Source organism: Oncorhynchus nerka, linkage group LG6 (genome assembly GCF_034236695.1).
Source record: "Oncorhynchus nerka isolate Pitt River linkage group LG6, Oner_Uvic_2.0, whole genome shotgun sequence".
Classification (NCBI taxonomy): domain Eukaryota; kingdom Metazoa; phylum Chordata; class Actinopteri; order Salmoniformes; family Salmonidae; genus Oncorhynchus; species Oncorhynchus nerka.
Genome location: NC_088401.1, coordinates 24,801,418 through 24,826,407, shown reverse-complemented (window position 1 = coordinate 24,826,407; position 24,990 = coordinate 24,801,418). Strand labels below are relative to the sequence as shown.

At 41.1% G+C, this 24,990-nt stretch overlaps 1 protein-coding gene across 1 annotated transcript in view; it reads right to left on the bottom strand.

Annotated features, from left to right (window-relative positions):
- The window catches only part of ofcc1 (orofacial cleft 1 candidate 1), a 126,217-nt gene that overhangs the window by 70,720 nt on the left and 30,507 nt on the right, over positions 1-24,990 (bottom strand). The window contains exons 11-15 of the mRNA XM_065019060.1: positions 11,081-11,320; positions 6,068-6,331; positions 5,243-5,577; positions 4,021-4,042; positions 3,417-3,648 (exon numbers count right to left, since the gene is read on the bottom strand). Of these exons, the coding sequence (XP_064875132.1) occupies positions 3,417-3,648; positions 4,021-4,042; positions 5,243-5,577; positions 6,068-6,331; positions 11,081-11,320 (1,093 nt within the window). The remainder of the gene's footprint in view (positions 1-3,416; positions 3,649-4,020; positions 4,043-5,242; positions 5,578-6,067; positions 6,332-11,080; positions 11,321-24,990) is intronic.

The following is a 24,990-nucleotide window of genomic DNA, read 5'->3' as shown; positions in this document are numbered from 1 at the left end:
TTTTCTTTTCTCTCTCACTCTCTCTCTCATTTTTTTGCTGTAATTTAAATGGTAAGCCGCCAGATGTGTGTCTCATGCTTGAAGAGCCGGAGCTTTGCATTATTTAGCATATTAACATTCACAGAATTTAAAAAAGGGTTCTTGCATTGCCTGGAGGTTCTAATTAAGTAAACCTTAGCTTGATACATGTAAAAATTTCACTATGTGAAACTTTTTTTCAGCGCTTTTTTTCTCGTCTTCTTCTGCAGCCAGTCACATCTATATAATAAATATGGAAACCTCTGAGATGATATAATTTTTCTCTCTTGCTGCGGGATTAAATATATCAGTAATAATAACCTTTAAATATAGGCGACATATCAGCAAATCCGTCTGACGGCTAAAGTGTACTTAATGGCAAGACTGTTCAGCTTCCTCCTGGTTTCGGAGACTGACATCAGATTTCATTCCAACCCAGATGTAGTTCTTAATTACCAGGGCTTTGCTGGTAAACATTAGGAATGCCTACAGTTACAAGGTAATAAGCTTATATCTGTTATTTTATTTTCAGAGTGAAGAATATGTTATTTTTTCCATGATCTGTCATGTGATTGCATAACTATTTAACTCTGGCTTGCAAAGTTAAGTCTTTATGTGTGCTGTCAACATTCAAAATCATAAAATGTTCTGTTAAAGAGATCCTACAGTATATACCGAATTCAGATTTATTTTTTACTGTGACAGTTACTGTACAGTAAGTCAAACATGAGATGTAAGTTCTCCCGAGTGGCGCAGTGGTCTAAGGCACTGCATCTCAGTGCAAGAGGCGTCACTACAGTCCCTGGTTTGAATCCAGGCTGTATCACATCCGTCTGTGATTGGGACTCCCATAGGGCGGCGCACAATTGGCCCAGCGTCGTCCGGGTTTGACCAGGGTAGGCTGTCATTGTAAATAATAATTTGTTCTTAACTGACTTGCCTAGTTAAATAAAGGTAAAAATGTCTCCTCATAGAAAAGCCAGAGACCGACAGAGATGGAGATTGAGAAGGTGTAAGAGAATCAATAACAGAATGGCACTGAGTCAATGACCCTTGTAGTCAAATGTACAAACATTATTCACAAACTTGGGTGTGTTTAACATGCTTTTTCTTTCAAATGCATTCAACAGACAATGAGTATATTTTTTTGCTATAGGTCCTAAAAATATAATGAATTCCAGAAAAATAAGAATATATTAAACAAAGTAGGTACATCGAAATAATACAAACTCAGAAGTACCTAGCTTACGGGTTGGAAGTACTGCAGAAAGTGACAGGCATGCAGTTAAGAGGTACAGCTGAGGTCTGATATAAGCTCATTCACTGTTAGAGGACATTCATTGTCATTGTTTGTGTGTTAAAACACCAGCGCCGCTGTGGACGGAGAGAGAGAGAGAGAGAGAAAGAGAGGAGAGAAGAGAAGAGAGAGCACCATACTGCAGCTTCGGGTTTAATTCACCAACCCTGATTCTCAGATGGTGTTGGGCCAGAATTAGCACAGTGTTGACAGCTATAGGCTATGTCCATGAACTTGGAGGGCTGCTGCCACAACCCCAGTGTTGCTCCGAGGGTAGAACAACAGCTTCCTTGTTATCCAGCTGGTTCTCTCTGAGCTGGGAGAGAGAGAGAGACAGACAGAGTGAGGGAGAGAGACAGAGAAAGAGAAGAGAAAGAAAGAGCTGGGAGAGAGAGAGCGAGAGAGACCTCGGCTGGAAAACATGGCCCCGGGTCCACCACACTGAGAAGTCCAGGGCGCCGTTACTGCTAGTGAAAGCCGACCAGCCGAGCCCTTTCCACTCACCTGGGCTTCTAATTGCCCTGTGATTGGTCCAAAGTTGACCGTGGAGCCAAGGTCAGTGAATCATTGATTACCCGAGAGTGCCCTCGCTGCCGGTATTCGGTGGCGGGGTTTTATATTCAGCGATTGTTTCGACTCACAGCGATGTGGTTATTCGAACGTAACATTGTTTACTCGATGACGCAACTCGAAGTAGGATCACAGATCTTTGCAGTCTCACTTGAAGCTTGGATAACATGTTGGAATATTATAGCGGTGATTAATAAAATGATCTTGTTGAAGTACACTTTACATCTCCATCTCTGTTCATTCATAAGCATAGAGGACATGCTGTATGTATGCGATGGGGGAGGGGGGTTAAACTAAACAGTGTTCCCCTTGGGTTCCGTTTGTCCCAATCTGTAACATCCACTTTGTGGGGTTACTCTTGTATCTATAGAAACAGGCTTTGACATAACAATAAAACATCAATGTAGAATATGGACAGTGCAACATTAATTGGGGGACCATCGCAGACTGGTAGAGATATAACATTATAACGATATAACGTAGTGGTAAAGTTTGACTGGAATGACCAATACCCTAACCCTGAGGGACCTTTATCCTGAATGTTCAGGGCAGCGTTCCAGAGACAGATGAAAAATCCTCGAAATTGTGCTCAGGGGGGGTATTATGATGCAGTATGATGCATTGGCAAAACGAGGGGGAGAAAAGCAACAACACAAAACTAAACCCTCTCAACTCTGATCCGCTGCATCCAGTTACTGATCCACTGACGGCAATCATAGAACACAGGCCTAATCTAATTAGTCATTTGGATTCAAACAAACTCAAGTGTAACCGGATCATTCAGTTAATGTGAAAGGTCAGTTAACCCACACCGCCTCTGGCGACTCTCGTGTGTTCAAAAAGGCATATAGACTTCGATATGCATGGAGCAAACAAAGTAAAACCGGATTATGATTCTCATATGGTAAGTTTACTTTTCTGACACAACAAAGTCAACAGTGAAAAATGGCTATACATCAGCGTTTTTTTCATAATTTCTCCAAACTCGTCAAATCTATTATTTGGTATAGGCATCAAGGATGGGATTGTCAGTCACTTTCTTGTCTGTAATAGACACCTCATCCAGGGCTGTGATAATGCGAGGGAGATTAATTAATTTAAGGCCCCAGGAACGCACAACTTTCAGTCTGACTGTCAAGTAAGACTATGTGTGTGTTATCCTATGACAAGAGGTCTCCATATACTTGTCCTGATTCTGAGGGAAGCACATAATGAGAAAAGCTCTGGCGTTACACGCACAGAAAGAAAAAGGAATCTCTATACATCAAAAACAGAAAGCTTCCTCCAAATGGAAGGAAATGGTTGAGGCCCCCGACTTTGACAGAGTGCTGGATAACAGAAATAATTTGTTCCTCTCTTTCCTCGCTGAATTTGATTTCCAGTTGTGGGCTAGGTTAAAGTTGTCTATCCAATCTCTCTCCTCAGAGCTTGACGTAATCTCTCCATCTGAATATCATAACTCCGCTCCGAGAAGTAATGCAACGTGAAAGGATCCATATGCAAATGTGACACAAACGTCAGCTAGACTTACGGAGCGGTGCCTTAACGGGCCTCCGCGAGGTGCTGTGAGGGACACCTTTTGATCCGTTACTCAAGGTACGGATCAGGTTCACTTCTTCTCCAGCCACCTCCTCACCTGAATTTTCTCTGTTGTTCCCCCCTCTTTCTTTTCGTAGAGTGGAGGAGGTTGGTGTGGAGGACTGGTACTTTGCCTGTGTGGCAGAACATAAATCTCCCAGAATGCTCTTGTCGGGGACACTTCCCTTGTGGGGTGTTAGGATCTCAGTGGGAGGTCAAGGGTCGCACTGCAGAGGAAGTGACAAGCTGTGAAATGTAAAAGACCAATTTCTTCCACATGTTGAGGCGCTCGAAGAACACTCGGAGAACACGGCTCGAGCTGTCAGCCGACATCACGTTTAAAATGGGCCAGGTTGCTACCCAGCAGACCTGTCACAACTCATTTGTAATTAAAACGCCCGTCTGATGTTTAAAGCTCCAGCACTACCCCAGAAACTTTTTCGAGGACTGTTAAATAAAGATGAGCGCCCTGCCAAAAAAAGTGATGTATTAATAACAGAGGCCTGGTCGTCTTTGTACTAGATCAATACCAAATGAGCCTATGTTTGATTTCTGACGTTGGCCAGGATGTTGCCTGACCTGAAAACCAGGGGAAACAAGAGAAGTGTGTTTTAAGTGAGAAACTGGCCGCATTATCCTTGGTAATAGCAGGCCGGTATTATTCACTTCCTCTCTACAGATGGACGATGTTACTCTTTTCCACCTGCCTGTCCTTTCAGCTGAGAAACACATCCATGTGACCGTGCTGAAGAGGGAATTTAGTAGCCTCATCCCAGATCTGTTTGAGCTGTATAGCCAACTCCTATGGTCATTGTCATGCCAAATGGACCATAGAAGTTGGCAGTACAGCACAAACTCATCTGGGACCAGGCTAAGCCTGTAGTGCCAGGACATTCCCATATGTTTGCATTTCATCAATGAGTTATAATAAATCACAAGTCCTCATATCTAAAGTAAAGCTTAAGTGGCAACAATAAACTGTTCAAAGATTTCACAATGCAGTGGGGTCAACTGGACAGGCTGTGTACTAGACAAACACCCCATGCCATGAGATTCAGTTCTCTGCATAGAAAATGCCAAATACTTCAGGAGAACAAAAATGTGTGAACCACACTGGCTTCGGCATTGTGCTGTCAAACCAAGTGTTATGAAATGTGTTTTTAGGTGGTTGTTGTTGTTTGCTTGTACTCGCGTGCAGCACGAACTTACCACTAGAATTCAAATCATACTTAGTGTATCTTTTAAATACATGCAACATGTCCTATGACTTTTATCTCAGCATGAGGCTGGGGGTTTTCTCATCTGTTGTTTCGCAAACACATTGAGCACATCCACATCCACAGAAGAACAAAATATGAATATGCTAATGACACACGGAGAGGTTATATGAGTTCCTGCTAGAGAACTAGCCGTTTCCTCGTTTTAATAAAACATTTGATCTATTCCATAGTTCCCATTGCATAACATCCTTCTAGTTATGAGTGTTTTGTTTGTTGTGTAGAATGGAATGAAATGTTCAATCTAATTTGAAATGGGCAATGTTAGTAATACACTCTGGTACTATAACTGGTTGAAATGTATTTTGAAAATATATTAATCAAATCAAAGTTTATTGGTCGCGTACAATTTTGCAGACGTTATCGCAGGTGCAGCAAAATGCTTATGTTTTTAGCTCAACAATGCAGCAATATCTAGCAATACAATAGCAATACTGACAATACATAGTAACTAATAATAGCACATGATAAACACCAAGGACCTGCCTCAGAGCACAATCACCTCCTTTGACAGCCATGGAGACCTGCCACTCTTTCTGTGACATTAGGTGAAATTTGTCCCCCACTGTGGCCGCTGGCAGTAGGGGGTGATGGGGGTGACGGTGGGGGAGCCCTACCTGGCAGAGTGGAGGAGGAGCAGGCAGAGGAGGAGTGTGAGGCAGACAGGTGGAGAGGGGACCCCCGGTGACACGGCTTGATGCCGCCTCTCCCCCGGCTGGGGCTGGTGCCGCTTGGGCCTGCCTGGGGGGGCGAAGGGGGGACGAGGAGAGGAGGGATCTGCAGGGTGACACTGTGCTCCTCATCCCTTCTGGAGCTGCCACTGGGGAGCTTCCTCACCTGTAGAGCCATTACGGGAAGGGGAGAGGGGGGTTACAGAGCAGCTACTCCTTTATGTCTAAAAAACACTAGATATTAGTTGCAATAATTATTCCTATTGATAGGAAAAATACACTTGGGACAAAAAAATGCAGAGGAACTGTAACTAGAGAAACCTTTGTTCTGTATTTTAATTAAATTAAGCTGCTGAGTAATTGGATCAATGCATCACCTCAAATGCATCCGGATATGTTTAGTAAATATGTGGTTTATTTACAATCTGGGGCCAATTTACAATTTCTCAGCTAAAACCATTTACCACACATAATGTCCCCTCAGACCAACCACCCAGCTTCTCTGATAATGGTTCAAATCAGGTGACTGTCCATAGCCCCTGGGCTCAACATTCCCAACTGAAAGGGACACACAAACACAAACACGGAAACAACTCCTTTGCCCACTCTCCCTCACACACGCTACCATCAACCCACACGCTAACACGCCCACACACCTGGAAGTACAGGTTACACAGCCAGTTGTCCAGGTCGGCTGACATAAGGCCTTCTATCTTGCGGAACTGGTCGAGGTGGGGGTGCGGGAGCCCCCTGAGGATGGGGGTCTTGAAGCGCCCCTGGACAGTTGTGAGGGTGGCGTGGCAGACAGGGAAGGCGGCCCAGCCCAGTGTGGTGCCGACCGGGCTCCGCTCCCCCGTCAGGCCCAGCAGCCTGAACAGCAGGACCATGGAGGGCAGCATGTCACACGACGCAGGCAGGATCTACACACACACACACACACACACACACACACACACACACACACACACACACACACACACACACACATACATAGGGGGGCAAATAGGACAGGAGCCCTCAGGGGAGATTGTTAACTCTCAAACCACAACCTAGATCATCATTCCTCCAAATCCGCCTCTGTGTCCTCTACTAATCTATTTTCCATGTTACGCTATGCAGACTGTCTCTGCATGACAGCCTACAATAGATTATATTAACGGTCTTACCGGTCCCACAACAATGTTGGCATTAAACTAAGGTTTGGGAAGAGATTAAATGATAAAGACTGGTTTGAGAGAGTTAGCTGAGCGACTGGAGGTGATCAACACATTTCGATTGTTGAGAGTCTGGGCGCGCCACACACCTACTAATATTTCCCTCCAGAAATGTGCCGATTTTGGCAAAAAAAAGTAGTATTTTCTAGATATTACCTTTCACCAAAGGGTATAGTCTACAAAAAAAAGTAGTATTTTCTAGATATTACCTTTCACCAAAGGGTATAGTCTACATGGCTCATATCAGGCAGGTGTGCTATTTTAGCAATGGGCATTCTCCTGCTGCCTAATGGATGAAGTAGCATAGTGGCTAAGATATAGATGGCTGAAGCATGCATTTGTTTAGGCTATCCCAACCGGCTAATCATTAGCTAGATCACAAACTCTTAAGTATTCAGAATTTTGGCATCGATACCAATACCATAACGATACAACTGTGAAAGAAATGCCTTAAAGTCAAACATACAGCACTGTTACTGTACAAAACAGTGGTCAACTCTCCATCTGGAGAGCTAGGCCACTGGGTGTGCAGGCTTTTGATCCAGCTTAACAAGGTCCTTCCCTCATTCAGTAAATCAGGTATCAAATGGCTATAATTCCAAGCAAGTTAGCTAAGCAGGAGGGCTCTAGACTGACTTTTTCCAGTGCCAAGAAAGACATGGAAAAATGAGCTATTTCATCTAACATGTTCAAGGAAATGCATTATGGATATCTTGAGGTAAAGCATGTCAAAATAGGATCCAGAATAATCATGTATATTTAGAGATGAATTTGCCTGCATGTTTTTTGTGTGAAAATTGGCCTAGGCTATAGCCTATGCTACATAATTTACCGGCAGAGGAAGTGGGAACACAAACAAACACCTTAGCTATATTGCTAACTCTTAATATGATATTGTTGCTAGATAGCCATGCAACTGATCTAACAGTAAATGTAACATCCTGAGAAAACCTTCCATTGGTAGGCCTGCATAGGCTACTTGATGTATTCACCACAAATGGTGCGCTCAATCATCTCAATTACATACCTTGATTGTAAAGCGGTGTTATTTCCTCTATATTGACTGTTGAGAAGTTATTGTTCTACTCACATAAAGCTGGGACTCTCCTCTTTTTTGACAACAGTAACAGTAGTTGTTTTAAAAACTGTGTCAATTACATTTTGAAATGTGGCTCAACTTGTCAATAGTCAATGCTTGCGCTTATCAGAATGCCTCTCTCCCTTTACACCATGTGCAATTGGGGAGCGGGAGTGAGAGCCAGAAGCGAAATTACCGACTAAAGCAAAATTGCTTTGGTAAGAGGCCAATGTCGGTGTCAAAAATGTTTGGTTCATCATCCCATCTTAGATAAATTAATTTAAGACTTGAGACAGTTTTAAGGACCTGCGGACACCCTGGAGATATTAACGTTAATTTCCCTGTGAACCCAAGTATGTACATTTTACAGTAACATGCCTAACATGACCTTAGCATACTGAGCAACGTTACAAAATCACGCATGCAGCAGCAGGTAGAGCAGTTTGGGCTGTGCTAGCAGATGACAAAACAGGGACTCTTATTTACCCAGAGAGCAGTAGACTTACCTTCTGCTTAAAAAATGAACTGACAACGAGGAGCACGCCACTTCATCAATCACCAGGGGGGAATATTTCATCCCTCTATTAGTTGTAATGGAAAACGGTGAAGACTTGTTTTATCACATAAATCATGTGTATCCCCCGCTAATCTGCTTTTGGTACCTACCTGAGAGAAATGATGGTGGAAGTGTCTGACTCAAGACACAATTTATGGCATAATATTGCATATTATGGATATTGAAAAATATTTCATATTGTTCATTTACCGTAACAGAACTATAAGCCACATAAACAGGGAGGTGGGAGGTAAGGAAAGAGAAAGAGAAGGGAGCGGAAGGCACAGTTGCCTGAGAGAGCCTGCCAGGTCTGGGTGAGATGCACGACAGGCTTTCTCAGGTGGTGCAGCAAACAGAAACATATGGTCCAGTGTTCCAGTTTGCCTTGGCCTGGTGGAACCGCCTATTAAACCATTCAACTATCACATTTCATTAAAAACAGACTGATATTTGCTGCCCCAATCTTGAAAGGAGAGAAAAAAAGGAATGGAGGAAAAAGAGGGAAAAAAACGACTGTCCAAACTAACACTCAATTTTAGAACTTTATCTATCGTTCCTCCGTCTCTGGGAAATTAATTTAAAACACTTTCTTTCGGAAAAAACGGAGAAGAAAAAAGTTGAGGAATTAGAACAATGACTGGAAAAAAGAAAGATGAAGGGCTGAGGGGAAAAAAGACAAGATTGGGTGAAAATCCAAAGATTTAGTTTATCATGCCATGCTTTCCATCCTCTTCCTCCCCTTCAATATTAAGATGTTGGATCTTATGCTTCTACCCACTTGAAGTAAACACTGTGTTAAGACCGTGGGCCTGACACCCTTCATGTGTGCAGCCTCCTCGCAAGAATCTTTAAGACAGATCAAATTGAAGTGCAGTGTTCCTGGTAAAACGAACCCCAAACACACACACAAAGAACAGGGGAACCAAAAACAAAAATAAGCTCCTGGCTTCCTCCTACTGTTGCTAATTCCTCATTTCCTCTCAGAAGGCACCGCAAACACACTCCCAAAATCGCACGATAACGTGGGCAAAGAGAAAAACACTCGAGCCAATCCAGATAGTCTCAGACAAATCTGATCAGCAGTGGTTCCACAGCTAACAACAACATCTATAAATAAGAGCCAGGGTTGGGGAGAGACTAGAGGATTGAGAGTGACACAAGGTGTTTGCAGTGCCGTACTTAAACCCTTATACCTCTGAATCAGATCCTACAGCCTTTCCCAGCGAGGTCCGCATTCAGTTTCGGTGGCTTACGCCGTCCTTTATGTCAGATGGAGCCTGAGACAATATAATCAGGAGACTGAGGCTTGATGAATACGCCCACCTACTGTAGCAGTGCATTGACAGTGGCCACATGCGATAAGGCCCTTTAGAGTTGCCATTGGAACACTGACTATCTAGACAGTCCTTCTGCATCTTAACACTTTGGAAAAACGGATCAGGAGGGAAACAAATTGTGGATTAGCTTTTATAGTTTTCATATGTTGGTATCAGCATTGCATCAGGCATCTTATAGCAATGAATAAACATGACTTTCTGGTCATCATCCACTATCTGACATTTTTATTGTTGTTTGCATTTGTTGTTGTAGTGCCAACAAGTGCTTTGAACAGTACAGAGATGATTTAGGATTAGGTTACATTTCGAAGGGCTCCCTTTTAAAAATGTAAAATGTTCACAGGGCTCTCTTGTGAAAGAGACCTTGGCATCAGTGGGACTCCCTGTTAAAATAAAGGTTAAATAAGAAATACTTATAAGACCTAAAACTGTGGCACATGCTACTGCTATGCTAACCATCCTCTGAAAACGCAGCTGAACTAATAACATTCAATAGAATTTGGAGTGAAATGTTTTAGTCAAACTGAGTAATAAGTATCAAGACTTTATCCAGGGTGTTACAGTGGAAATAGTTTCATTTGCCAAATTCCACATCTAAAAATACCACTGTAGAGGCCTACTTTAGTCACCGTTGCAGCTCGGGCATACTGCATGATGGCTGCTCATATAGACTTCTGGAAAATACACTACATTTTTCAGTGCATTTGTACTTCATTTTCATTCCAATAAAACACTATGCCCTTATATAAATGAATAATATATCTCTCTTTTGATTTACATGCATGGATTAAATGTCATGTTTGAAAAGTTGCTGTTTTATTCATATTGGATTTCCCCCAAGTCAAACCTAGAGGCTCTCACTGGCATATTTTAATACAATGTCTCTCCATCCTCATATACACAGTTACTGTTTAATATAAATTTTCATAACCCCTTTCAATCTACAGCCTACACTGCAGCCAAAGAGTAAACCATTGGAAAGAAGAGAAGTTGGAATTATTGCGGTGGAAAACAAATTAAACCTACAGCGTGCTGTAACCGTTATTTCAATACCGCATGTGTGCATTGTCATTTTTTTATCTGACAGATAACTCCTGTTTGTTTTTAAAGATAGTATTTAGCTAATTCAGTGTTGGGTTTCATGTCAAAGACTTTTCCCCCTCTTGGAAGTGAACGTGTTTTAATCCAGAGCCCCTCAGTGTCAGAATTGCTTTCAGATGAAGAATATGTTTTTTATTTTTTTCCTCCATCATTGCACATATCTCAAGGACTATTTCTTGAGCGGCTTCCCCGAGCATCGTTTCAATAAAAGAGGGTCTTATTGAATGAACTCCCATCGCCACAAATCACATCCTGTCCTTCCCCTCCTGAATAAAAACACATTACTCTCAATAGAGGAAGGACAGGATGGGGGGCTAAACTAAATGTGTTTGTCACCCGATTGGAGCGGAGGAGCAGTCCCCATCCCTGTGATGCTTACGTACAGTGAACAGGCTCTGGTTGACGTGCAGCTCTGTGTCGTAGAAGTGGCCCCCGTGCTCCACAGGCTCTGTGGTCCCAGCCCACTGCTCCTCCTTCAGACAGGACCAGGTGAGGGCGGGGCCTCCCAGACGGCTGTGGAGGGCCACACTGAGGCTGTAAAGGCCCCTGGGCAGCTTGTCCCTGACTGCCCGTAGGCAGCGCACACGCACTTCCATGGGCTGGGGACTCTGCGACCACTCCACCTGCATTACATAGAGAAGGTTGTGTTACGGTTACTGTCACTGCAGCAAGAAACCAGAGGTCAAGGAACTCACCCCTCACAGACACAGCACTGGCGTCTCCTTCACTCTCTCCCCCCTCCCTCACGCCCTCTCTCTGTATCTCTCTCTATCCTTTTCTCCAGCGTGCCACTGCCTGCCTCTCCACCAGACAGCAGACAGTGTGCATCATTCTAACTCACAAAGGAAATTCATTACCCTAAACATATCATGTGTACATCCTGTACTGTAACACAAGCATTGCTACTTAACAACTCAGAGTCATTTCTGTTTAATTTGGAAAGGAAAGCCTGGTACAGTATTTCCCCCAAACTGTATACAGTTGAGAGAATTATTCACAAAATAAAAACAATATTTGCACATTTCAGTTATTGGCTGTTAAAAGGGGGAGCATATCAGGTTGGAAATCCATCAAGGGGAGGGATTCAGTTGAAAACGTTAAAGGACAAACACTCTGGATTAGTTCAGGAAGCAATTAATCTCTGAGGGGAGAGGGTTAGTGTCTGAGTCTGTGACGAAACTGTAGCTAATCACAATGAGGTTCCGGGATGAGCTTTGTTGTTGTTTGTTTGTTTTGTTGGAATGGCCTCATTTCAAGGATATGTTGAGCAATAGGGGAAGATCGTTGGACTGTTAAGGAATTCATTCTAGATGATCACTGAACAATAAAAAACACTCATTCAGTTTCCCTTCCTGAATGGCATCCTCAAAATACAATTTTGTATGAATTAGCAATCATCATTAATTACGAAAGTAGATGTGTGCATACCCTTATGTGCTTATGTTATTGTATTTATGTAATTATGTACAACCTTTTCACAAATTTTTGCAAATTGGCATGCATTCAGCATACAGAGAACAATATAAACTGGGGGGTTCGAGCCCTGAATGCTTATTGGCTGAGAGCCATGGTATATGAGGACGTATACCACGGGTATGACAAAAAATATGCATTTTTACTGTTCTAATTACGTTGTTAACCAGTTTATAATAGCAATAAGACACCTCAGGAGTTTGTGGTATATGGCCAATATACCACAGCTAAACGCTGTATCCAGGCACTCCACGTTGCGTCGTGAGTAAGAACAGCCCTTAGCCCCCCCCCTGCCCTCAGAACAGACTCAATTCGCCGGGGAATGGACTCTACAAGGTGTCGAAAGCGTTCCACAGGGTTGCTGGCCCATGTTGACTCCAATGCTTCCCACAGTTGTGTCAAATTGGCTAGATGTTCTTTTGGTAGACCATTGTTAATACACACAGGAAACTGTTATGAGTCAAAAACCCAGCAGCGTTGTAATTCTTGACACAAACCGATGCACCAGAAACCTACTACCATACACCGTTCAAAGGCACTTAAATATTTTGTCTTGCCAGTTCACCCTCAATGGCACGCACACATACACAATTCAATTGTCAAGGCTTAAAAATATATTTTTTAACCTGTCTCCTCCCCTTCATCTACACTGATTGAAGTGGATTTAACAAATTATATCAATAAGGGATCATAGCTTTCACCTGGTCAGTCTATGTCATGGAAAGAGCAGGTGTTCTTAATGTTTTGTATACTCAGTGTATAGTGCCAGTGAAAGGGAAATTTGGCATATTTGGCAACCTGGTAGCTGAAGAGTGATAGACGACCAGGAGCCTATTTCAAGAGCGCTAAGGGCGAGATCCTGGTACCTAGTATTCACCTACCATAAAACACACACACGTGCACAAACATGCGGCATTAATATTAAATTTCCCTTCATGGATTATTAAAGTACATTATCTATCTCGTACAGTAGTGTTGAGGGCCTAAAAAGGTTCCATGGAACAGTGCATCCTGGTACCCAGTTATACATGAATATTCAAACATTAAGCATGCAACAAACAATATACAGTCCCTTCTGAAAGTATTCACACCCCGTGACTTTTTCCGCATTTTGTTGTGTTACAGCCTGAATTTAATGTGAGATTTTGAATCACTGGTCTACACACAATGCCCCATAATGCCCCATAATTTTTAGGAAATGTCTTGAGTCAATAATTATTCAACTCCTTTGTTATGGCAAGCCTAAATAAGTTCAGGAGTAAAGGTTAGCTTAAAAAGTCACATAAGTTACATGGACTCACTCTGTGTGCAATAATAGTGTTTAACATGATATTTTAATGACTACCTCATCTTTGTATCCCACACATACAATTATCTGTAAGGTCTCCCAGTCGAGCAGTGAATTTCAAACACAGATTCAACAACAAAGACCAGGGAGGTTTTCCAATGCCTCGCAAAGAAGGGCATCTATCGGTAGATGGGTAATAATAAAATAAACATACATTGAATATCACTTTGAGCATGGTGAAGTTATTAATTCCACTTTTGATGGTGTATCAATACACCCAGTCACTACAAAGATAAAGGCGTCCTTCCTAACTCAGTTGCCGGAGAGGAAGGGAACCACTCAGGGATTTCACCATGAGGCCAATGGTGACGTTGAAACAGTTACAGAGCTTAATGACTGCTACAGTAGAAAACTGAAGATGGAGCAACAACATTGTACACTGAACAAAAATTATTTCATGAGTTAAAATAAAAGATACCAGAAATGTTCCATACACCCAAAAGCTTTTCTCTCAAATGTACACAAAAATCCCTGTTAGTGAGCATTTATGCTTTGCCAAGATAATCCATTTACCTGACAGGTGTGCCATATCAAGAATCTGATTAAACAGCATGATCATTAAACAGGTGAACCTTGTGCTGGGGACAAAAAATGTCACTCTAAAATGTGCAGTTTTGTCACTGATGTCTCAAGTTGAGGGAGCGAACAATTGGCGTGCTGACTGCAGGAATGTTCAACAGAGCTGTTGCCAGGGAACTGAATGTTCATTTCTCAAGCATAAGCCGCCTCCAACATTGTTTTAGAGAATTTGGCAGTACACCCAACCGGCCTCACAAACGTAGACCACATGTAACCACGCCAGCCCAGGACCACCACATATGGCTTATTCACCTACGAGATCATCCGAGGAAGGGGTGCTGAGGAGTATTTCTGCCAAAAAAAAGCCCTTTTGTTGGAAAAAACTCATTCTGATTGGCTGGGCCTGGCTCCCCAGACGGTGAGCCTAACTCCATAGGTTAGGGCCTAATGAATGTATTTCATTTGACTGATTTCCTTCAATCAACTGTAACTCAGTAAAATCTTTGAAATTGTTACATGTTGTGTTTATATTTTTATTCAGTATTACATGCAACTTAAAAGTTACATATCACAAAATTCTGATATGAAATCTTTTGGACATCAGAGCAACCTTGAGGGAATATTTTTGAGTCAGAAAAGGATGTTCATATGATAGGGAAGATATACAAAACCTTGCAGAGAGCATATTCAACTGACAATCTTTTAGAAAAAATTACAAAATTACAGTTAACGAAAATGCATGATAAAATCAGTATAAACTAATGTATAGAATTTATTATACATGAGACAAAATTCAGTGCATTTCTAGCTAGCTTGCACTTGCTAGCTAATTTGTCCTATATAGCTAGCTCGCTGTTGTTAGCTAATTTGTCCTGGGAAATAAACATTGAATTGTTATTTTACCTGAAATGCACAACGTCCTCTACTCCGACAAATTAATCCACACATAAAATGGTCAACCGATTCGTTTCTAGTCATCTCTCCACCTTCCAGGCTTTTTTATCTTTGAACTTATATGGTGATTTCATAGTATTACCACAACGACCAACAACACAGTTCGTCTTTCAATCACCCACGTGGGTATAACCAATGAGAAGATGGCACGTGGGTATCTGCTTCTATAAACCAATGAGGAGATGGGAGAGGCAGGACTTGCACCGCAATCTGCATCACAAATATAACTGACTTCTATTTTATCCCTTGGCAATGCAGACACTCGTTGAGGAGCGCGAGCAGTGTAGGTGCAATAATTGAATAATATAGATTTCTACATTTATTTTTCAACACTCGGCGCACACGACGCGAGCAGTGTAGTCAGGGTGTAAAGCTAACGAATCATTCCTCTCTGAACTGTCGGAATTACTCACGTGCACACAAACTCGCTTCTGATTTCATGGCCGTTAGGTACTGTTTCAATATTACCTAACATGTCAATTTTCCCACTCACATCAAGGGACACATACTTGACCTTGTTTGCTTTGTTGGCCTCAACCTAACTTATACTTCCCCCTCCCTATTCCCGCTGTCTGAACACAAGATTCTTAATTTCTATCTTACCTCATACTCACCACACAACACTGACAAATGCCTCATCTCCTTCCACAACATCAAAGCTCTGATGCCATCTGCTCCGCCCTGCCCATTGACCACACCTCCAACTCACCTGATGAACTAGTTGCCAAATTCAATGCTCTGTCTCACTCAACTCTCTGGCCCACTCCAAACTAAACCTCTCTTTTGCTCCTTCCCCTCCTCCCCACCCTGGTTTACCCCTGAGCTCCGCGCCCAGAAGCATGCTGGCCGCCACCTGGAGGCTTCCACTAGATGTCAACAGTCTTTAGACCGTTGTTTCAGGCTTCTACTGTGAAGGGGGGCCGAATGAGAGCTGATTGAGTCAGAGGTCTGGCAGCAGCCTCGATCTCAGTCACGCGTGTTCACATGAGTGGTATCTCCCGTTCCTTTGCTTTTCTACAGACAATGGAATTCTCCGGTTGGATCATTATTGAACATTTATGATAAAAACATCCTAAAGATTGATTCTATACTTAGTTTGACAAGTTTCTACGACCTGTAATATAACTTTTTTAACTTTTCGTTTGGCTGGACCTAAACGCGAGTTTGGATTTGTTTACCAAAAGCCCTAACAAAAGAGGCTATTTGGACATAAATGATGGACATTATCGAACAAATCAAACATTTATTGTGGAACTGGGATTCCTGGGAGTGCATCCTGATGAAGATCATCAAAGGTAAGTGAATATTTATAATGCTATTTCTGACTATTGTTGACTGCGTAACATGGCGGATATTTATTTTGGCTGGTTTGGGCTCTGAGCGCTGTACTCAGATTATGCTTTTTCGGTAAAGCTTTTTTGAAATCTGACACAGCGGTTGCATTAAGGAGAAGTGTATCTAAAGTTCCATGCATAACACCTGCATAACAATTTTAATCAACATTTATGAGTATTTCTGTGAATTGATGTGGCTCTCTGCAAAATCACAGCATGTTTTTGAACTACTGAACATAACACACCAATGTAAACTGAGAATTTTGGATATAAACATGCACTTTATTGAACAAAACATACATGTATTGTGTAACATGAAATCCTATGAGTGTCATCTGATGAACATCATCAAAGGTTAGTGATTAATTTTATCTCTATTTGTGCTATTTGTGACTCCTCTCTTTGGATGGAAAAATGGCTGTGTTTTTCTGTGACTTGGTGGTGACCTAACATAATAGTTTGTGGAGCTTTCGCTATAAAGCATTTTTTAAATAAGACACTGGTGCTGGATTAACAAGAATTTTATCTTTAAAATGGTGCCAAGTACTTGTATGTTTGAGAAATGTGATTTATGAGATTTCTGTTGATTTGCATTTGGCGCCCTTGTAACGGCATTCCTCCTCTTCTTCTGAGGAGAAGCGAGAAGGATCGGAGGACCAATGCGCAGCGTGGTAAGTGTCCATAATGTTTATTTAAAGACATAAATTGAACACTGCAAAACAATAAACGTGAAACGAACTAAACCGAAACAGTACCGTGTGGCAACAAACACACGCACGGAAAACACTACCCACAAACCAAAAGTGAAACCCAGGCTACCTAAGTATGATTCTCAATCAGAGACAACTAACGACACCTGCCTCTGATTGAGAACCATACTAGGCTGAACTCAAAACTCCAACATAGAAAAACACACATAGACTGCCCACCCCAACTCACGCCCTGACCATACTAAATAAAGACAAAACAAAGGAAATAAAGGTCAGAACGTGACAGCCCTGCAATTTTATTGGCTGTTGGTGGAGCCCCAGTCCTAGACAGGTTAACCGCCCCTCCCCCGTCTACCTCCAAACTGTCACCCCTGCTCTCCGAATTTGCCCCCATTTACTCTCCATATATCTCAAAACTCACCATGCCATCCAAGACTCCCCTGTTCTCATTAAAGCCTGCCTACTTGCTCTCTGTTCATATATCACACACATCAACAACCTCTCCCTCGCCCACGGAACTTTCCCCTTCCAACTACAAAACAGCTGCAGTCACCCCATCTTTACTTTGTTTATTGAATTTTCAACAACAGCATTTACAAAATAGTTGCATTTGTAAGTTATTTGGTAGTAATATAAAACAACACATCAAAGACAACAATAGAGCAAAACAAATATTAAAAAAATAAAACATAAGAAATAATATATATTTTGATACAGTTGTTACAGGTCAAGTAGAACAGATCATACAGTCCTTAATTAACATCCGAGATGTCACGTATACACATACCAGGCCTCTTACATCACCAATATATAAATCACCAATATATAAATATACATCACTCTGGCACTGCAGGGAAATGTAGTCGTTTAACATAAGAAAAGAAGGGAGCCCACATGGCATAGAATTTGTCTATAGACCCATTGAGTGTGTGTTTAATTTTTTCCAACTTTATGCAATTCAAAACGGATTTAATCCAAAGAGCATGAGAAGGGGGTGCAGAGGATTTCCATGTATGTAAAACTAATCGTCTCATTAACAAAGTGACAAAGGCAATTACATCCTTATTCATTTTGGTCAATTGTGTTGTGGGTAAGGAAACCCCAAATAATGCAATAAAAGGATCTGGCTCGATCTCTGTGCCGCTTAATTCTGAGAGTGTGTTAAAGATGTCTTTGCAGAAACCAACAAGAGATGGGCAACACCAAAACATGTGTACATGATTAGCAGGAGACTGGTTACAACGTACACAATTACGGTTCACATCCTTTTATAAATTTAGGATCATCTTGCTTTGGTCCAGTGGGCCCTATGAATGAGTTTGCATTGAATGAGAATGTGTCGAGCGCAAATAGAAGAGGTACTGTATGTACTCTTTTGAGTGCCCCTTCCCATAGTTCATCAGACATTTCCTCCTCCCATGAGGATTTACGGTAATATTGTTTAATGAGCTGGTTTGTAGTGAGAAAATTTGACTAAAGATTATTGACAAGGTGTCTTTCAGAGTAGGAAGAGGGATAAGAAGGGTGGGGAATCAGGGATCTATGCTGTGGACGTAACTCTGGACTTGTAAGATCCTCAAGAAATTATGTCTGGGGAGACCAAATTTATCTGATAATTGTTCAAATTACTAAACGTATTGTTAATATAGAGATCTCTGAATCTTTTAATGCCGAGACCATGTTGAGAAAGCACCATCAATCATAGATGGGGGAAAAGCTGGATTTGAGGCTACTGTAGCAAAAGAAGAGGTTGTCTGAAACCCAAAGTGGCGGATAAATTGATTCCAGATGTTCAATGTTGTTTTGACACATATTTTTGGTGAAGGAAGAGTAAGGGCCTGTAATGGAGGAGTGAGCGAGCGAAGACAATGATGCCGGTATAGATGAGGCGGCTTCCATCTATAGCCAAATTGGGGGTGGGAATATCTCTCTGCAACCAGTACTGAATGAGCCTAAGGTTAGCGGCCCAATAATAGAATCTGAAATCCGGTAGAGCTAGACCGCCATCTGGTTTGGGCCTCTGCAAAAGCTGTTTTCGTATCCTAGGGGGCTTTTTGTCCCATATAAAAGGTACAATTAGGCCGTCGATCTTTTTGAAAAATGTATTGGGAAGAAAAATCGGTAGGCACTGATAGAGATAAAAGAATTTAGGGAGAGTATTCATATTAATATAATTAATTATTGTGACTAAGGTTAGGTGTAGCAAACACAGCTTTCCAAATCGTCCTTAGTGAGGGTTGAAAGAGGAGCAAAGTTGGCTTGAAAAAGGTTTTCAAATCTGATGTACCCCGAGATAAATAAAGCTACTGTGAGCAATTTTAAATGGCAAGTTACGTAAAGGGGATTTTCTTGCGGGCATATTAAAACCTCTTGCCACTCAGATCCCTTTAGCGGGATCATTTTTGTCTACATCCGGTGAATTGCAGAGCGCCAAATTAAAATGTAATTATTAAAAAGATTTAATTTTCATGAAATCACAAGTGCAATACACCAAAACACAGCTTAACTTGTTGTTAATCCAGCCGGCGTGTCAGATTTCAAAAAGGCTTTACGGTGAAAGCAAACCATGCGATTATGTGAGGACAGCTCTCAGCAGACAAAACATTGCAAACAGCTAGTAGCAAAGTAGATTGGTCACGAAAGTCAGAAAAGCAATAAAATGTATCACTTACCTTTGAGGATCTTCGTATGTTTGCACTCACGAGACTCCCAGTTACACAATAAATGTTTGTTTTGTTCGATAAAGATTCTCTTTATATCCAAAAACCTCCATTTGGTTGGCACGTTTTGTTCAGTAATCTACAGGCTCGTGCAGTCACGACGGGCAGACAAAAATTCCAAATAGTATCCGTAAAGTTCGTAGAAACATGTCAAACGTTTTTTTATAATCAATCCTCAGGTTGTTTTTACAATAAATAATCAATAATATTTCAACCGGACGGTAGCCTTTTCAATAGAAGAGAGAAAGAAAAGGTCTCGCTCCCGGCGCACGAGCATGCACAAATCTATCCACTGGCGCAATATGATCATTCTCGCTCATTTTTCAGAATAAAAGCCTGAAACTATGTCTAAAGACTGTTCCCACCTTGTGGAAGCCATAGGGAAAGGAATCTGGTTGATACCCCTTTAAATGGAGGTGTCGTGTCTTTGGCTATGCCGGATTAAGTAATATGACATGCTATTCTATAAAATAATTTCTCCGTAATTACTATTACCTGATTGAGCTCATTATGTAAATGTAATTAACTAGAGAGTCGGGCACCATGAAATAATATTTATAGAGCTGTTATCTTCCGAATAAACTCTTAAAGACCTAGTAATATTTTACATCAATAGCAGTCAATATTAATCCTCATCTTAATTCAGTCTCATCTAAAAGTTGTAAATTCTTGGTTATCTGCACGAACCCTAGCTAACAATTTGAATCAGCAATAAAAAATTGGGTTTAATTATTTATTTACTAAATACCTAACTAATCACACAGAATTACACACACATGTAATTAAATCATAACTTGATTACAAATTACGTCATAAAGAAAAACGTCCCTAGCGGGCGGAACAAATATGACAGCTTGTTACCCAAAGGAAAAGGGCTGGGTTTGAGTGAAAGAGCGGGAAGACTGAGGGACACAGGGATAAGCTGTGCTATCGTAAATACAGTATCTGATGCATTCTAAATTACCGCCCATTTGGAAAAGGAAAATGCAATAAATATTTACTCTGAGCCGTGTTGCCAAACCGAGTCCTTTGAAGAATGTCTCTGGTTGTCAATTGGATACATTGTAGTAACGTTTTTGGGTGATGGATGGGATACTCTGTCTGTTCCTTCCTAACCCTCGTTGCATCTGCTGTTGCTAACTCAACGGCTAGGAGGTATCACTTCTGTAGTGAATAAGAGTTCAAAGTTCATACCATTCGCAACCAAGCTCATGCTGATGTTGGCTTCGTTCTGTAGTTATTATCTGAACCATTCTGACATTGGACCGTCATCCTCACGTCATCGGAATAGGAAGTTATATTGTCGTCAAGGGCTTATATAGAAAGGGAGAGGAGGGCGTGTTTGAAAAGTTTTATAGCCCATGTTCCTTCACAGGGGCGGGCCACTGATTGAGCAGCCCTATCTTATGAAGCCTTTCTCACATTTTAGAAGCTAAAATCACATTTATCCCATCATGAATCATTTCATATTCAAACATTTAAATTAAACAACAATTCCATGTGAATCCGATAACTCTGATGTGTAGACTTTCCACTGTAGAGTTTAACCTCTTCAATCTATGGGTGTGCTATGTGGATAAAAAGACGTGGCCGTTTTAAGCGCGATATTTTGTGACGAAAAGATGCTCGACTATGCATGGAATTGACAGCCTTGGAAAGACAAAACTCTGACGTCTCCAAAACTGCAAAGATATTATCTGTGCGTGCCCCAGAACTAATGCAACAGGCGAAACCAAGATGAAGTTTCATACAGGAAATGCCCCAGATTCTGAAGGCGCTGTGTTCCAATGTCTCCTTATATGGCTGTGAATGCGCCAGGAATGAGCCTGCGGTTTCTGTCTATTCCCCGAGGTGTCTGCAGCATTGTGATGTGTTTGTAGGCATATCATTGGAAGATTGACCATAAGAGACTACATTTACCTGGTGTCCCGCCCGGTGTCCTGTGTGCGTAATCTGTAGGTCCATGCGTGTTCCATTTCTTCAGAAGAGAAAGTAACCTGCCACGATGGATTTTATCATCGATAGATATGTGAAAAACACCTTGAGGATTGATTCTAAACATCGGTTTGCCATGTTTCTGTCGATATTATGGAGTTAATTTGGAAAAAAGTTAGCGTTTTAACCTCACAGGGATCTTGAGACCCAGCTGGGAACTTTCCCCCCCACGTTCAGCTGGAAGGTGCCGCATGGAACGCAAGAAATAATCCTAAAAATATTTAACCTCCACACATTAACAAGAAAAATAGCTCAAATGAAAGATAAACAAGTTGTTTATCTACCCAGCAAGTCAGATTTCTAAAATGTTTTACGGCGAAAACATAGCACATATTTATGTCCAACCACCACTGCAGACATACCTCATTAGCATAGCCAAGTAGGAAAAAATATGCAATCAACAAATGCAGGATTAAAAGAAAAATCATTTCACTAACCTTTTGAAATCTTCATCAGATGACAGTAATATAACATGTTACACAGTACATTCATTTTTTTTTCAATAATCTGCAATATATATCCATAAATCTCTGTTTACAATGACGCATCGTTCAAAAAATGCTACTGCAATGTCAGGAGAAATTAAATAGCTCCGGCAGATAACGTCAGCTAACAAGGAATACACATCATAAACTTTGACTAAATATGCATGTTTTACATATGTATAGCAAGATAAACTTCTTCTAAATGCAATCGCTGTTTTACATTTATTTTTAACGTTCCATTTTGCGTTCACTAGGCTATAATAGGGAGTCGGCGCTCCCATTTAGCATAATGACTCCTCTATCTTGGAGTCGACAGAAACCCAAAATTAACACATAAATATTCCCTTACCGTTGCTGTTCTTCCATCAGAAGACCTGGAAGGGTTAATACTCACCAAGTTAGCGTTCAGTTTTCAAGTCTGTGTCTTTCGGTTCTCAAACTAGCCACATTTCGGTCGAAATGTATGCAAATTTATAGTGGATGCGCACCAAAACGTCGAAAGTATACATTATATGTCGAGTAAACTTGTCAAACTATGTTCATAATTAAGCCTTAACATGTTATAAAGGTCTACAGCAATCGTGAGGGCGAACAGACACACACACGTTGTTCAATCGATCCTGAGGAAAAGAGAGAAAAACTTCACAGCGCGCATTGGGTAAACTTTTTTTTTGCGTGACCGAGACCTTTCGGCACGCTGAACGTCTCGTGAGCGTGCGATTCTCACAGTTACACGCCTCATCGAAAGCAGGCTTCGCGCTGAAGACGTAGAAACTGTTCCCATGGTTATAACTGCTTGGTAAGTGTGTATACGATGACGTCAAAGTGGTGGCAAGTTTTTCCATTACAAGAGAGACTTTGGGAGAATGCATGCCCTGACACTTCTGCTTTACATAGAGACAAAATTTAAACGGTTTTAGAAGCTTTAGAGTGTTTTCTATTCGATAATATTTTTTATATGCATATATTAGCAACTTTTGACAAAAATTTATCATGTTTTATATGGGTACCGAATTCCTCCAGAAGGGGCAGTAATCAGGGCTAGCCCTAACAGGTTTTAATGACTTAATATATATATATTTTTTCCCTCCCCAAATGTGATGAACAAAACGGAGCGATTAGTCGATACAAATAATATTTTTTGTAAAAACGGAACATTTGCTATCTAACAGAGTCTCCTCATTGAAAACATCTGAAGTTCTTCAAAGGTAAATTATTTTATTTGAATTCTTTTCTGGTTTTTGTGGAAAATGTTGCATGCTGAATGCTAGGCTTAATGCAATGCTAGGCTATCAATACTCTTACACAAATGCTTGTTTAGCTATGGTTCAAAAGCATATTTTGAAAATCTGAGATGACAGTGTTGTTAACAAAATGGTAAACCTGAGAGCAAATAGAGTGTAATTCTCTTCGCAAGCTCATTAGCATAACGCAACGTTAACTATTCATGAAAATCGCAAATTAAATGAAATAAATATATTAGCTCTCAAGCTTAGCCTTTTGTTAACAACACTGTCATCTCAGATTTTCAAAATATGCTTTTGAACCATAGCTAAACAAGCATTTGTGTAACAGTATTGATTAACTCCATAATATCGACAGAAACATGGCAAACGTTGTTTAGAATCAATCCTCAAGGTGTTTTTCACATATCTATCGATGATAAATCATTCGTGGCAGTTGACTTTCTCCTCTGAAGAAATGGAACGCGCATGGACCAAGAGATTACGCAATAATTTTGACGCAGGACACCGGGCGGACACCTGGTAAATGTAGTCTCTTATGGTCAATCTTCCAATGATATGCCTACAAATACGTCACAATGCTGCAGACACCTTGTGGAAACGACAGGAAGGGCAGGCTCATTCCTGGCGCATTCACAGCCATATAAGGAGACATTGGAACACAGCGCCTTCAGAATCTGGGGCATTTCCTGTATGAAATTTCATCTTGGTTTCGCCTGTAGCATTAGTTCTGGGGCACTCACAGATAATATCTTTGCAGTTTTGGAAACGTCAGAGTTTTTTCTTTCCAAAGCTGTCAATTACATGCATAGTCGAGCATCTTTTCGTGACAAAATATCTTGTTTAAAACGGGAACGTTTTTTATCCAAAAATTAAAAGAGCGCCCCCTATCTCGAAGAAGTTAAACTTATCTTATAAAAACCAATCAATCTTAACATAATCACTAGTTAACTACACATGGTTTTACACATGGTATTACTAGTTTATCTTTTTTGGGATAGGGGGCAGCATTTTCACTTTGGATGAATAGCGTGCCCAGAGTAAACTGCCTCCTACTCAGTCCTAGATGCTAATATATGCATAGTATTATTATTATTGGATAGAAAACACTCTGAAGTTTCTAAAACTGTTTGAATGATGTCTGTGAGTATAACAGAACTTATATGGCAGGCAAAAACCTGAGAAAAAATCCAAAAAGGAAGTGGGAAATCTGAGGTTTGTAGTTTTTGAACTCAGCCCCTATCGAATACACAGCGGGATATGAGTTATTTTGCACTTCCTAAGGCTTCCACTAGTCAGCCGTCTTTAGAACGTTGTTTCAGGCTTCTACTGTGAAGGGGGGCCGGATGAGAGCTGTTTGACTAAGGAGTCTAGCAGCAGCCTCGTTCTCAATCACGCGCATTTCACATGAGGTAGCTCTCGTTCCATTGCTTTTCTACAGACAATGGAATTCTCCGGTTGGAACATTATTGAACATTAATAATAAAAACATCCTAAAGATTGATTCTATA